Source organism: Panulirus ornatus, chromosome 49 (assembly GCF_036320965.1).
Source record: "Panulirus ornatus isolate Po-2019 chromosome 49, ASM3632096v1, whole genome shotgun sequence".
Classification (NCBI taxonomy): Eukaryota; Metazoa; Arthropoda; class Malacostraca; order Decapoda; family Palinuridae; genus Panulirus; species Panulirus ornatus.
In genome coordinates, this window is record NC_092272.1 from 7632737 (window position 1) to 7649810 (window position 17074).

A 17074-nucleotide genomic window follows, 5' to 3' on the forward strand; every position below is an offset into this window, starting at 1 on the left:
ACTGCAAATAACATATGGCCACCAAAGACCACAATTTTTTTCCCACCACAGACAGATTTTAAAAAGTCAATGAAAGGAATGGGCAGGTTTTAGCACTTGAACCTTAAAAATGGGATGAAACTTGTGTAACTTTCTTTCACTAGGTTATATTCCACCCATAAAATAAGAGGATATTTGTGTAGAAATTTATCATGAACAGTTGTTTGCATTTTTGGCAATGTCACCTCAGACACATGAACATTCACCATACTCTCCATACCTACCAAAAGCCACATCAGCCTTCTTGTACAGCTAAAAATTCAGGCACAAATATATATCTCAAAGGCCTCACACCTGCACACCTTTGGCCTACAGACCTTTCTAACCACATACTCCACATGAAACATTTATGTCTATCTCCTCCATATTTTATTCCCAGACACATTACCCTTTGACTTTGTGTAACCAAATGGTAACTCTGGCTTCTCTTGCATGCCACACAACCCCAGATGATGCTTAAGAATCTAACAGACAATGCTAAGAACCTGGCTGCCAATGCCAAGATTGAGGACATGTCTCGCCTCTTCAAGAACCAACTGGCGGGTGGAAAGGATGTCAAGAATGCTGTCTCCAACATCATGGTCTGGGTCCTTTCTAACTACCACATTTTACCATATCTTATCTCCTTGTGCATGTCCTTTTTGGGCTCGTACAGCAAGTTCTGTTTTGTCTCCTTTGCTGCACGTTATTAATAAGTTTGCAGCTTTATTTCTTTAATACCTGGAGTGATGTGCAGAATTTAATTTTTTGTTTCTCAGAAATATTTAAAAGGGGTGTTGTTAATGATTGAACAATAATGTAGAGAGGCAGGCTAGGGCAGGAGTTGGGGGCTGAAAATCATCGTTTCTTGTATTACTTTCGAAATGAAGGAACAAAGAAAGAGCCAAATGAGGATCCCTTATACTTAAAAGACTAATTCATCTGCTCTGGATGCTACCTTGCTCAAGCGGGAAAAGCAAATAAGTATGAATATATACATTATTTTTTTTATTATACTATGTTGCTCTCCCGCACCGGCAAGGTATATATATATATATATATATATATATATATATATATATATATATATATATATATATATAACGCTACCTCGCTAACGCGGGAAATGGCGAATAGTTTGAAAGAAAAGAAATATATATATATATATATATATATATATATATATATATATATATATATATATATATATTATATATATATATATATATATATATAGCGTTAAGAACAGAGGACTGGGCCTCTGAGGAAACATCCTCATCCAGCCCCCTTCTCTGTTCCTTCCTTTGGGAAAAAAAAAAAAAAAAAAGAGGGGAGGATTTCCAGCCCCCCACTCCCTTCCTTTTTTTTTTTTTTTTTTTTTTTTTTTTTTTTTTTTTTTCCAAAAGAAGGAACAGAGAATTGGGCCAGGTGAGGGTATTCCCTCAAGGCCCAGTCCTCTGTTCTTAACGCTACCTCGCTAATGCGGGAAATGGCGAATAGTTTGAAAGAAAGAAAAAAAGAATATATAATATATATATATATATATATATATATATATATATATATATATATATATATATATATATATATATATATTTATATATTTTTTTTTTTTTTTTTTTTCATACTATTCGCTATTTCCCGCAATAGCGAGGTAGCGTTAAGAACAGAGGACTGGGCCTTTGAGGGAATATCCTCACCTGGCCCTCTTCTCTGTTCCTTCTTTTGGGAAAAAAAAAAAAAAAAAAAAAAAAAAAAAAAACGAGAGGGGAGGATTTCCAGCCCCCCGCTCCCTTCCCTTTTAGTCACCTTCTACGACACGCAGGGAATACGTGGGAAGTATTCTTTCTCCCCTATCCCCTATTCTCCCCTATATGTTTGATTATGTTTGATTAAGAGTATGTTAGCCAGTTATCTGTATTTAGTGATTCTTATAGTTTTCCTGTAAATTACACATTTTGTTTCTGAATCCTGATTCAATCATCTTGACACTTGTTGTGTGCGTCTGTATGTTGTTGGATTTCTTAACTGAAGTAATGAATGTTTCTCGTTTAGCAAGAAGTGATTTAATATTTGTCAAACATGCATCACTTCTAAAACTAAGGCTTTACCCATTTAGTTGTAAACTGCTGTTTTATGTATTCTCAGTTTATATATAGTGCATGCATGCATTTTTTATTTTGTCATGTCGGAAACAGGCAAGTAATTTCGTTTGAAGTAAAATGTAGCTAAAACTAAGTTTTACAGTAGCAACGAAAAAATTGCATGCATTGAAGTACATATGATACATTGAAGTTCATATGATACATACTTCAAGAAAAATTAATTGAAGGAATAGAATTAGCATATAGTACTGCAGTTCCAAGTACTGCCATGAGGATATTCTGTTGTCTTTACAGTGTTCAGAAACTTTGTTCAACAAAAAAGTAAGTTGGTTTTGAAAAAAGACAATGATCTCATTCTTCATAGTGGTATTTTGAATAAGGAAAGATTTCTTATAGTTGATATCTTTATTAGTTTTATACTGTGCATTATATAGCTAAGAGCCTGTTGATACCTTATTTCATGAAGTGACCAACATCATGTTTTTTGTCAGCCAGTTGATAAGATAGGAGAGCCATCTTCTGTTTTTCCAATACATAAATCAGTAGAATTTATTAATTGCAGAGAGACAAATAACATTAATTGCATGTGCCAAATTTTTTTTTTTTCAAATATCTATGGCAGTTGCTAATTACACAATAGTCATTATGGCAGAGGTGCACATTAAAGGTACCAATGTTACCACAAAGTCTAAAATATTTAAAATGAAACATTTTCAGGGAGAGTACACCAGGAATAGCATTTATTCTAGTGTATTTTTTATGATTCACTTTTAAAATCCTTCTTACTTAACCTACACCTTATAGGTTTTATAATGTATTCCCGCATGCAGAAAATATCAAGGTTCCTTGTATTAAAACTAATACATCTATACCAATAGGATATCTCCAAGGATTTCGAGCGTAACTTGACTCCAAAACAATGCGCTGTTTTAGAGGTGGCCTTGGACACCATTAAGCAGTACTTCCATGCAGGAGGGAGTGGCCTTAAGAAGAACTTCCTTGATAAATCTCCTGAACTCAAATCTCTGAATTATGCTTTGTCGTTATACACACAAACTACAGACACACTCATAAAGACCTTCTGCACGACGCAAACTAACCAAGGTAAGTCACCCCTGAATTTTACAGAGTAGGGATATGTAAGGAGCTACGAGGACATTTCTTCCATATTCTTTGTCAGAGTAATATAAACTGAAATAGTTTTGTCTCGGATATCAGTGTCTCAGTGTGCATGAGTGGATTTGGTATTATGTTTCATCACCAAAACAGTATCTAGTTCACACTATCAGTTCTTGAATTACTTGTTTCTGCTACTCAGCATAGTTTCAGGTTTTCATTGATATCTTCCACGACCTGTCATTATTAATACAATAATCTGTTTGCTGAAGACAACAATCTAGAAATTTCTGTATCTGATAAACTTGATAAGTGTGTTCCCTGAGCAGTTTGAGCACAGCAGAACAGTCACATGCATCTTATTTTAATGAAACACATGGAGCATGTCTCACTCTTCATATTCAGGCACCTTATGCTTCTCACCACCGCTGTGTCTTCTCTTGGCTTGCTGGCTCATGCTTTCTGCGTGGCATACCAGTATCTTTTGGTGCCCTTTGGAGGTTCACTGCCACTGATCCCACTTGACCTCACATTCTCAGTTACTCCTCTCCATCAAAATGCTTGATTAATTTTCAATAATGTATATCCATGAAAAAGTTAAATAATGGTGATAATGAATTGTATACCTTCCTGCTCTCCAAGACCACCTTCTTTAGGGTTCCTGCAGTGCTCAGGAAGTCATCCACATCCACCAGGCAGAACCATAGGACAAGGAGTGTAGTGTTGTTTGTGTTTGTCTCATGGGATGAGTGCAGGACAATTGAGGGGTAAGTGTTCAGTGCCTTTGGTGTGGAAGTTTTATTGTGGACATAAGGGGATATGCAATGTGTTGAATTACTGTTTTTGATGGCAAGATGGATGATGTCCAGAAAGCATATGAGAAAGTGTAACTCATATCTGGGTAAAAGGAATTCCAGATGGATGTGTGTCAGGTGGAATGTAGTTTTAGACTAAGTTGAAGATGGGTTTATGCTTCTTAAGTCATTGGTGTATATATGTAATGTCAGTATTGTCTTTATTAGGGAAGGGCATATTTGTATGTAAAGGTTGCTAAATTGTGGATAGGGATAAGCTTTTTCTTTCTGCTTGGGTTTCTTAATGAACTGTGCTTGCAAATTATTTTATCATTTGCAAGAAGTCGCCTTCTCCAAGGTGGTATCATTGTTACTGGATGTTTAAGGGTACAGTATTGTCAAGGACCTTCTTGCCCCAAAGGAGCCCACCTTGCCTGCTATCATATGGAGTACTGCTTCAAAGATGCAGGAGCCCCATAAAAGGGATCCTTGGATTACATATATCTTATTTTTTGAATGCAACTAAAAGAGGCAGTAATTAGGGTTGGAAAGCCTCCCCTTTTAAGAGCAGGAACAGAGGAGCAGAGTCAAGACTTCTCCCTCAGAGGCTTGGTTTTTGGCAATCCCTTGTTAATATGGGAAAGGCAGCTATGCATTGAAAAAATATTTTGTACATGTGTGGGTCTGCAGCTAAGGTGTGTGATGTTACTTTTGCTGTATATTTTGTTTAAAGAAGGTAAATATTAGGATCTTGGAGAGAGGGGCATATGTGCACTCAACTGGGGTTGGGGGGATGGCTGAGGAGACAGAAGTTAGTTACTGTTTGCCAATGACATGGTTGAGTTAGCAGATTTGAGTGAAAAGCTGCAGAACATGGTGTGCGAGAGTAGAAAGGTGAGAATTAATGTAAATAAAAGTAAGTCAATAAAGTTTAGCTGGAGAGAGAGATGGTTGGATTGTGACTTTGAACAGGGAGAACCTGGAGGAAGTATAGTATTTCACATACTTGCAGTAAACATGGCAGTGAATGGAACCTTGAAAGCTGAGGTTAGCTATACACTGGGTGAGGGGGCCATGTCTCAGGATATATTAAGGGGCATGTTGAGAGAGAAGAGTCTACTGTATAAGGACAAAGATGAATATGTTTGAGTATATAACAATCCCAGCAGTGTTTTACAGATATGAGGCATTGGTCATAGAAGAAAAGGTACAGAAGTGGGTGGATGTATTGGAAATTAAATGCATAGAGATAAAACATGGTGTGAGGAGGGTTATTCACACGAGAAATGATAGAATGAGAGATAGATGTGGTAGCAAGAATATCTTTTAATAGAGGTGAAGAGGGTGTTCTGATATGGTTTGGACATATGGAGAGAATGAGTGATAAAAGGCTGAATGAGGTGCATTTATCATAAGTGGAGGGAAAAGCAAAATAAGGGGCATTTAAGAGAAGTGGAGGGATCAAGGAAAAGGGTTAGACCAAATTAGGGATAGGAGGATAGTATGAAAGATGCTTTGAATGATCAGGGCCTGAACATGCAAGAAGGCATTAGGCATGCTCCAAATACAGTGAACTGGTGCAGTGTGGTATATAGGAGGCAACATGACATCAGTGGGCTTACCCAGGGCACATGAAGTGGTCTGGCAAAACCACGAAGAGGTAAATGGGGCTTTGGTTCTGATGAATGGGTAAGAGAGCAAAAGAGTGAATGTGAGCAAATGATACCATTGCATTGTATGTTCTTAGTGCCTCCTCACTAATGCAGGAAGGCAGGAAACGGCGAATATGTAAGAGAGAGGGAGTTGTTATTTCATGTGTGGCGAGGTGGCGATGGGAATGAATAAAGGCAGACAGTATGAATTATGTACATGTGTATATATGTATATGTCTGTGTGTGTGTATATATGTATACGTTGAGATGTATAGGTATGTATATTTGCGTGTGTGGACGTATATGTATATACATGTGTATGTGGGTGGGTTGGTCCATTCTTTCGTCTGTTTCCTTGCGCTACCTTGCTAACGCGGGAGACAGCGACAAAGCAAAATAAATAAATAATAAATATATACGTTGAGATGTATAGGTATGTATATGTGCATGTGTGGACGTGTATGTAGATACATGTGTATGTGGGTGGATTGGGCCATTCTTTCGTCTGTTTCCTTGCGCTACCTCGCTAACGCGGGAGACAGCGACAAAGTATAATAAACAAAATATATCAAATCACCTTGGTACCAATTTCTATGAAAGAGTCCTGGTGTTACCCAGTTTTCTAAAGGCTCCTGAAGATCCAAAGCTTTTCTTTGTAAGTTCCTGATACTACCTCTCTGATGCTGGAAACAGCAAACAAGTAGGAGAGAAAAGAATTTTTTCTTTTTTTCCTACTTGTTTTCCACGTTAGCAAGGTAGCGCCAGGAGCATGTCTCCCCTTTACCTTTTCCTCTCCATTTCTGACACATACATTCTATTTGTTGACCATTCCTTACCCATTCTCTCTATATCTCCAAACATTTCAACATACCCTCTTTAGCTCTCTCACACACCTGTTATTCCATCTCTATCACCCTTTTATTACTTTTTTGATCAAACCATCTCGCATCACATATTGCCTTCAAACATTTCATTTCAACCACATCTACCCTCTTCTGCACATCCTCATCCATAGCTCAAGGCTCGCATCCATATAACATCATTGGGATTATTATACCTTCAGACAAACCCATTTTTGCCCTTGCAGATAAGATCCTTTCTTTCCACACATAGTTCAGTGCTCCCAGAACCTTCATCTTCTCGCCCACCCTCTGACTTACTTATGCTTCTGTAGTTCTATTTGCTGCCATGTCCACTCCTAGGTATCCAATACACTTCACTTCTTCCAAATTTTCTTCCATTTGAACTCGCACCCTAACTAACTTGATTTTTTCCCTTGCTAACCCTAATAACCTTGCTTTTATTCACATTTACCTTTAACGTCTTCCTTTCACGCACACTCCCACCCAGAAACCAACTTCTGCAATTTCTCGCTCAATTCTGCCACTAATGCTGTGTCATCAGCAGACAACATCTAATTCCCTTCCCAATCCCCTTGCCTCCTATACACAGAATACTCAAACCTCTTTCCAAAACTCTTTCATTTACCTCCCTTCCCATCCATAAACATTTTAAACAGCCATGATTGCATCACAAAACCCTGCTACAGACCAGCCTTCACCTGGAATCACTTGCTTTCCTTTCTACCCACTGGATAGTATGTTTCTGATAGGTGTATGTGTAAGGGCTGAAGTTTAAGATGAAATGTTGTTTTTTTAGTGCCAGCTGGGATATTTCTCTGTGTGTGCTTTGTAAGTGCTCTGTTTCTGGGGAGTTGGCAGAGGATCTGTGAGTTGAGGTTTTAAGTGTGATGCAGAGTTAAACTTTTTATTTCTACTTGGGGTTTGTGGTAGCTATAAAGTGGTTAGGGCAGGAGGGGTCCACTGCTGTTACATAGAACTGAGTTCCAAGCATGTTAAGGTGGGACTGTATTGGGAGGATCTTTGTTTCTTTGCGAAGGTGACGAGTGTTGATAGTTGTGCATTACCAGATTCAGCCTCCTCAAGGTTACGCCTCAAGTTAAAAGTCACCATTGGCAAGGCTGTATCATTGGAAATACATTCTCATCAAAGAACTTCTCACTCTAAAGAAGTCTGCATTTCACAGCAACTGTATCATAGCCTTAGGCTGCAGGAGCCTTAAGAAAGGTCCTGGGTTACACCAGGACTTATAGAAATTGGTATTGGGATAATTATGAATAAAATAAATATCAAGTGTTCAAAGTTTTCTGCTTTATCAAGGTCAGACATTTCTATCCTGGATGGCATGCAGCCTCAGAGCTGCAGAAGCCCCATGAAAGGAGTCCTGGGATTTTATGGTAATGATAATGTACACTTACTCTCCTGAAACTAATGTGGTGTTCAGAAAGCCAGCCATGTGCACAGGGTAGGACTGCAGGTGATGTGTGAATGTTGGTATGACAAGAATGATTTGGAGTGTGGCTTCAAAGATGTAGAAGCCTCATAGAAGGTAGAAGGGGTCCTAGGGTTGTACAATATATATTCATATATGTGTGTGTGTGTGTGTTACATAATTACATTTTTTATTTTCTTTAAATATGAGTGGCTGGAGATTCAATTTTCGTATTCATTTCAGTTAGCAAATACTTGTAGAATCTTTTAAAATTTAAGTGAACTTTACATTCATGCTTTGATATGTATGTAATACATGTTAATTAAACCACATCATATGTTGAATTAAACCTAAATGTGCATTATTCTTTGTTGAATTTAAAGATTTATAATTTCATGTGGTCCTCTTGTATGCTTAAAGAAATGTAACACCTTGAAAATTATCAAAAAGTTTTTTTTTCAATGTAAAATATGTTCAGTACTTATTTGAAGTATGTATAGGACACAGATGTCTGTATACATATCAGAAAGAGATGAGCAAACACACGTTTGCCTAAATATACCCCTGACATTCAATCAAATGACAATACACGCATACATGTATATGTTTAGACTCAAACACCATTCTTTATTAGTACAAAAAACTTTCACCATTATCCCAATTCAGGAACATAAACATAGGCACAAACACACCTTGCTACACAAATATACATAAGATTGTTTACTCCACCCCCCATCCTCCTGTATCTCCATTTGAAAGAAAAAAAAAAGCTTAGGAGGACAGGTAATACAGTGATTCAAAATAATCAAAGGAATTGACACAGATATTGATAAACTGATTACATGGACCCCTATTATCCCCACTTGAGGGACTACTATGAAACTCAACGGAAGAAAAGTAACTTTTAATGCTAATACAAAAAAATTTTCTTTACAGATGAATGGAATGACTTCTTAGTCCCACAGTTGAAATATTCATGACTAGATTCTATAACCTTCCAAACAGTGAGGACATGATTTAAATCCATCATCTCAGGGACATAAAAATCCCACACCATCTGTATTTCTGTATATTAAAGATGATTCTTCCATATGGGAAAGATATATATAAAAACTATGAGATTTAAGTTTGGTTGAGAGAGCTGAAGAGGGTGTGCTGAAATGGTTTGTTCATAGGGAGAGAATGAATGAGAAGAGATTTACCAAAGTTGTGTAAGAAGTGGAGGGAACAAGAAGAGGGAGACCAACTTGGAGATGTAAGGATGGAGTGAAAAAGATTTTGAATGCTACATTAGACTTTCCTTCTGCCAGTGACCTGTTATGGGTGAAGCACCAAAGGCTAAGAACTGGCAATGGAGTTCTTTGGTTATGGAGAGACTGTTACCATGGCCACCCCTTTGAGGGAGTTCCAGTTGGAACAGGTGTCAGAGATATGGATAGAATTCACAGAAAGGTCTATGGAGCCAGTTTGTTTGTAGGGAACTGTATTTTTGATGCATTACACATGAGTTTAGGGAATGGATGCCAATAAATGAGGCCTCTCATCTCTTCCTGGTGCTAATGTACTAATGTGGCAAATGGCAAACAAGTATGAAAGAAAGTGAGAAAAATTAAAGATAAATACAGAATAGGATTTAGATCATTCATGTGTGGCAGGGTGACAACAGCAATGGATGAAGGCAGCAAGTAGGAATATGTACATGTGTATATATGTATATGTATTTGTCTGTGTATGTATATGTATGTATATGTTGAAATGTATAGGTAGGTACATGTGTGTGTGTGGGCGTTTATGTATATACATGTGTATGTGGGTGGGTTGGGCCATTCTTTCGTCTGTTTCCTTGTGCTACCTTGCTAACGCGGGAGAAGGCGATTAAGTACAATAAAATAAATGAAAATATATATATTTATGGAGAAGGGTAAAAAGAATTCTACCTCCGTATTCCTGATGCATTGTAGAAGGCAACTAAAGGCGGTGGGAGTGAGGAGCTAGAAAAAATATTATGCCATTATTGTATTTCCACTTCGAAAAGAGGGAACAGAAGATGGAGCCATGCTTCGTCTATTCCTGTTGCTACATTGCTAATGCAGGAAATTGAGATCAAGTATGAAATTTATAGAGTGTGTGGCATTCATGGATTTGGAGAAGGCATATGGTAGGATTGATTAGGGTTGATAGAGATGCTTCCATGAAAGTCCTCAAGAACATATGATGTGGAAGGAAAGCTGCTAGAAGAAGTGAAAAGCATTTATCAAAGGTGTAAGGCTTTTGTATGAGTAAGAAGAGAGGGGAGCAAATGGTTCCAAGTGAAAGTTGGTCCTGCAGCATCCTTGTGTGATTTCACCATGGTAGTTCAGTTTGTTTATGGATGGGGTGGTGACGGAGGTAAGTGCAACAGTCTTGGAGAAAGGGGCGTGTATGTAGTCTGTGGGGGATGAGAGGGCCTGGGAAGCAAGTAAATTGTTTGCTGATGACACAGTGCTGGTGGTAGTTTCGAGTAACTGAAGTTGGTGACTGAGTTTGGAAGAGCACATGAAAGGAGTAAGTTGAGAGTGAATGTTAATAAAAGCAATGATTATTATGTTTGGTAGGGTTGAGCAAGAGGTAGCTGGGGTGCGAGTTTGAATGGAGAAAAATTGGAAGTAGTGTTTTAGATACCTGGGAATGGACATGGCAGTGAATGGAACCATGGATGCAAAAGTGAGTCATTGTCTAGGAGAGGGGGCAAAGCTTCTGGAAGCAATGAAGAATATGTGGAGAGAGAAAATTATCTGGGAGAGCAATAGAAGGGTAAGTTTCATCAAACCATCCCACACCACATATTGCCCTCTCATATTTCAGTTCCAGTATGTTCATCCTCCGCAGCACTTCCCCATCTATAGCCCATGCCTTGCAACCATACATCATCATTGGGACTATTATACCTTCAAACATTCCCATTTGTGCCTTCCCAATGACCTTTCTTTCCACACATTCCTCGGTGCTCCCAGAACATTCACCCTCTCACTCACCCTATGGTTCCCTTCCACTTTTGTGGTTCCATTCAATATCATGTCCATTCCCAGGTATCTATATCACTCCAAATTTTCTCCTTTCAAACTTGCTACCCAATTAACCTATACCTCTGCACTGCTAAACCTCATAACTTGCTTATGTTCACACACTCTTGAATTTCTCCTTTCACATACACTCCCAAACTCAAAGCATTTTTCACTCCATTCTTCCACCTTCTCCTTTATTTCCCCCAATTCTTTGAGTTTTTGTGTGTGTGTGGAAGGATGGAGTGAAAGGCGTGCAAAGAATAGAGTGAATTGGAACGATGTGATATACTGGGGTTGACATGCTGCCTTCATCCATTCCTGTTACCACCCCTCCACACATGAAATAGCATCCCCCATCCCCCCATGCACACGAGGTAGTGGTAGGAAAAGACAAAAAAGGCCACATTCGTTCACACTCAGTCTCTAGCTGTCATGTATAATGCACCAAAACCACAACTCCCTTTCCACATCCAAGCCCCACAAAACTTTCCATGGTTTACCCCAGATGCTTCACATGCCCTAGTTCATTCCACTGACAGCACGTCAACGCTGGTATACCACATCGTTCCAATTCACTCTATTCCTTGCATGCCTTTCACCCTCCTGTATGTTCATGCCCCAATCACTAAAATCTCTTAAACTCCATCCTTCCACCTCCAATTTGGTCTCCTGCTTCTCATTCCCTCTACCTCTGACACATATATATCCTCTTTGTCAGTCGTTCCTCACATTCTCTCCATGTGACCAAACCATTTCAAGATGCCCTCTTCTCTCCCAACCACACTCTTTTTATTATCCCTGGGGATAGGGGAGAAAGAATATATATATATATATATATATATATATATATATATATATATATATATATATATATATATATATATATATATATATATATATATATATATATATATATGTTGGAAAGGATCACAATTTTGCGCGTGATCAGGATATTCCCATGAGTCCACGGGGAAAATGAAACACGAAAAGTTCCCAAGTGCACTTTCGTGTAATAATCACATCATCAGGGGAGACACGAGAGAAATATAACAGTCAGTTGATATACATCGAAGAGACGAAGCTAGGATGCCATTTGGTAAACATGTTTTGTAAACATATATATTTCTTTTTTTTTTTTTCAAACTATTCGCCATTTCCCGCATTAGCGAGGTAGCATTAAGAACAGAGAACTGGGCCTTTGAGGGGATATCCTCACCTGGCCCCCTTCACTGTTCCTTCTTTTGAAAAATGAAAAAAAAAATAATGAGAGGGGAGGATTTCCAGCCCCCCGCTCCCTCCCCTTTTAGTCGCCTTCTACGACACGCAGGGAATACGTGGGAAGTATTCTTTCTCCCCTATCCCCAGGGATAAATGAATGTATAATATATATATATATATATATATATATATATATATTTTTTTTTTTTTTTTTTTTTTTTTTTTTCATACTATTCGCTATTTCCCGCGATAGCGAGGTAGCGTTAAGAACAGAGGACTGGGCCTTTGAGGGAATATCCTCACCTGGACCTCTTCTCTGTTCCTTCTTTTGGAAAAAAAAAAAAAAAAAAAAAAATATATATATATATATATATATATCTTTTCTTTCATACTATTCGCCATTTCCCGCGTTAGCAAGGTAGCGTTAAGAACAGAGGACTGGGCCTCTGAGGGAATGTCCTCACCTGGCCTCATTCTCTCTTCCTTCTTTTGGAAAATCAAAAAAAAACGAGAGGGGAGGATTTCCAGCCCCCCGCTCCCTCCCCCTTTAGTCGCCTTCTACGACACGCAGGGAATATGTGGGAAGTATTCTTTCTCCCCTATCCCCTATCTCTCTCTCTCTCATATATATATATATATATATATATATATATATATATATATATATATATATATATATATATATATATTTATATATATATATATATATATATATATATATATATATATTTTTTTTTTTTTTTTTTTTTGCTTTGTCGCTGTTTCCCGCGTTTGCGAGGTAGCGCAAGAAAACAGACGAAAGAAATGGCCCAACCCACCCCCATACACATGTATATACATACACGTCCACAAACGCAAATATACATACCTACACAGCTTTCCATGGTTTACCCCAGACGCTTCACATGCCCTGATTCAATCCACTGACAGCACGTCAACCCAGGTATACCACATCGATCCAATTCACTCTATTCCTTGCCCTCTTTTCACCCTCCTGCATGTTCAGGCCCCGATCACACAAAATCTTTTTCACTCCTTCTTTCCACCTCCAATTTGGTCTCCCACTTCTCCTCGTTCCCTCCACCTCCGACACATATATCCTCTTGGTCAATCTTTCCTCACTCATTCTCTCCATGTGCCCAAACCATTTCAAAACACCCTCTTCTGCTCTCTCAACCACACTCTTTTTATTTCCACACATCTCTCTTACCCTTGCATTACTTACTCGATCAAACCACCTCACACCACACATTGTCCTCAAACTTCTCATTTCCAGCACATCCACCCTCCTGCGCACAACTCTATCCATAGCCCACGCCTCGCAACCATACAACATTGTTGGAACCACTATTCCTTCAAACATACCCATTTTTGCTTTCCGAGATAATGTTCTCGACTTCCACACATTCTTCAAGGCTCCCAGGATTTTCGCCCCCTCCCCCACCCTATGATCCACTTCCGCTTCCATGGTTCCATCCGCTGCCAGATCCACTCCCAGATATCTAAAACACTTTACTTCCTCCAGTTTTTCTCCATTCAAACTTACCTCCCAATTGACTTGACCCTCAACCCTACTGTACCTAATAACCTTGCTCTTATTCACATTTACTCTTAACTATCTTCTTTCACACACTTTACCAAACTCAGTCACCAGCTTCTGCAGTTTCTCACATGAATCAGCCACCAGCGCTGTATCATCAGCGAACAACAACTGACTCACTTCCCAAGCTCTCTCATCCACAACAGACTTCATACTTGCCCCTCTTTCCAAAACTCTTGCATTCACCTCCCTAACAACCCCATCCATAAACAAATTAAACAACCATGGAGACATCATACACCCCTGCTGCAAACCTACATTCACTGAGAATATATATATCATATACTTAATTTGGATTCATAGTTGTCTTCTCAAAATTTTAGACATGGGTCATTGGCAGTTTACCTTCCATTTTATTTAATTCTTAATGTTTGATCATAAATGTTGTGAAATGAACCTCAGGAACATCAACAATAAGGCTCAGGTTCGCTTGTGATGTGACATAGTATAAAAATGGTGGTTTTAGTCTACACTCTTTGGCTTAAAAGAATATTGAAATCTTATATGTACACTGTATCGCGTTCTTCATCTGTTGGTGCATAAATAATTTTCTGCATATTCTGAATTACTATTGAATTTTATCAATAAACGTGTACTTTAAAACATATGTAAATGTGTAGCAATAGTTCCTTCTCAGTTTTGAGGCATTTTGTCATGTAGGTCTGAAATGCTGAGATTTTTCACATTTTCATGATTACATCTCTGATTTGTTCCCAGTTTTTGACTGTAGAGAGCCAAAGATATTTTTCAGATTCATCATGGGCTCATAAAAATTACTTCATTAATTTACAGACGTCTATATAGTGTAGGACATTTTTATGCAGTCTATCAAAGACCATTTACAGCTCGCTGCTATAGGATGTGAAAATTTGTTTTATAACATTTCAAAAGATTTTTGATTATTTGGTGATACCAAACATTTTCTCATTGTTATTTTAAGTATTTCCCAAATTAATGTGGTGCTGTGATATTATTTCAATCACTTGTGCATAAATCTGGAATATTAAAATTACATTATTTCTACCTCTTGAACATTAAAAATAGGATATCCTCATGAGTTCTGCATTGTAAGAATGAATAGCTGTTTTATTACTTCAACACTTTAATGCTAATAAACAGTGTTTAGTAGTTCAATGCTTGTTATGTCAATGAATCGGACAAATTTTTCTAGACCATACTTTTTGAAATGGTTTTTGAGCTTTATGTCCATCAAGCATATTTTTAAATAATCTATAAATATATAGACCAATAAATTAATGAATATTATTTCTTCTACATCTCAACCAATAAACGATAGTTGCTACAATCTTAAAGGATAATCTTATGACTCTCTCTTAATACTGTAGTGCAAAGTTACTGTAAACTGAAAATCAAGAATCTTATAAGATGTACACTAAAGCCACCAATGCCAGAGCCAGAGATATACCATTAGACCTGAGTCTGGCTGCATTACATGACTGCTCCCTTCTCCCATTAAGTTCCTGCAAACGAGAGTAAGTTTCCTGGTAAGACCAAGAAAAAGAAAAAGGAACAAGTTCCGACAGATGAAGAAGAAGAAGAAGAAGAAGAAGATGAACCTGAGGCAGAGGACGATACTGATGATCCAGTTAAGGCAAAGAAAATCCGAAAGAAACTGAGTATGAGCGATAAGCGAGGTAAAGATGAGGGGTCAGGAGTATGCACAATCAAGCCTCGTCTCCTCTCTTCTAGCGAGTAGCGTCTTCCTAGAAAGAAAACATATATATATATATATATATATATATATATATATATATATATATATATATATATATATATATATATATATATATAAAATTTAGTTTTTGATGGGTTCGTAAATGTGACATGGCAACTGTGATTGTGAGAATCCACAGCAGTAATTCATTGTGAGTTTTCATGTCTAGAAATTACTCTCCTGTCAATATTGCCAGTGATATTACAAGCACTGAACAAGACAACACACCGTAAGATCACTTCTATAGACTGCTTTACTTATTCCAGGGCTCCTGATCTTTCCAAGTGCATGGGGCCCAGGAGTAAGAACAAGCAGTTCCTGACTTGGGGAGTTATGAGTTTACGAACTCAGCCTTAGAGAGAATGGCATCATTCCACCTAGCGAGGACCATAGCATTTAACATGATATGAACTAGAGCATCTTGTGATTCAACAGTTCCGTCTGCAGCTTAACATCATCCAGCTCATGGCTGGCCAAAAGTCGGAAATGCAGATATTGAAAATAAATACATCAATAAAACTACCATTGTATTAGTATTGGCCACATCTCTTTCATTTAAAGTTTTACAATCTGTACCTGTCAGGCCAGGGAGATCAAGATTTTTGTAACTTACCTGCATTTTTGATTGCCCAGCTTGAGTGTAACATGTCACGTGGCCCTTAGTACAGCCCCCAGCGTGACAACAAAGAAAATCTTTAACACTGGTTATGTTTGGGTTTGTCTTTAACAAGTGTCAGTCTCATTTTCCCAAAGAATACTGTAGCTAATGTTTTTAACTTATCAGTACAGATAATGATGTTGCCTTGGGTGTTGTAAAATTGTTTGGCCAAAGCCTTTGGTCTGGAATGCATTTTTCTGTCAACTTATTTTTACTAATATGTTTATCTTATGGATGTTGTAGTTTGCCTTTTATTCATCAGCATGGTGTCTGTTATGATAGTTCTCATAGTATACAGTATTTTAGATATTATATTTTCTAAAATTCTTAGAAATACTTTTTCCTATTAAATGTACTTTTTTATCTTTACCGTGCATGACTTGGCAATAATGTCATTTTATCAGTATACGTATAAATAACACTCCTACATGAACTAAGAGTTCTTTTTTATAAATCAGTTTAGTGACGAACCAGGTCATTCAGTTATTCAATGCACAGATGTAATACTAATGCTACACTTCAATTCTATAATCATAAAAATCAGATTAAAAAAGACAGATATATTTGCACCATTGCCAAAAGCACCCTTAACGACATAATGACCTACATGGATCCCCAAAGTTACATGCAAACCCCTGCACACATTCTCATAGGTCTTTCACCTACAGGTTCTACTGAAGAAGGTACTGTTGGGGAGATCAGTGTTCAGGTGGATCTCTACACTCATCCTGGGACAGGCGAGCAGCGAATCAATGTCAAAGGTGAGTAATAGCTTTTGCAGGAGATATATTAACACACTCCACCTTTTTCCATGTTCAGGCACCAGACATTCAAAGCATCTT

At 37.8% G+C, this 17074-nt stretch overlaps 1 protein-coding gene across 12 annotated transcripts in view; it reads left to right on the forward strand.

The window, feature by feature from the left end:
* unc-13 overlaps positions 1–17074 on the forward strand; it is an 820923-nt gene that overhangs the window by 792937 nt on the left and 10912 nt on the right. For 8 of the 12 annotated variants that reach the window (XM_071690929.1, XM_071690930.1, XM_071690920.1 and 5 more), the window contains 4 exons: positions 489–620; positions 3002–3227; positions 15318–15494; positions 16901–16993. In XM_071690929.1, coding sequence (XP_071547030.1) covers positions 489–620; positions 3002–3227; positions 15318–15494; positions 16901–16993 — 628 coding nt within the window. The remainder of the gene's footprint in view (positions 1–488; positions 621–3001; positions 3228–15317; positions 15495–16900; positions 16994–17074) is intronic. The other 4 variants (XM_071690927.1, XM_071690932.1, XM_071690926.1 and 1 more) reach the window with 3 other exon arrangements.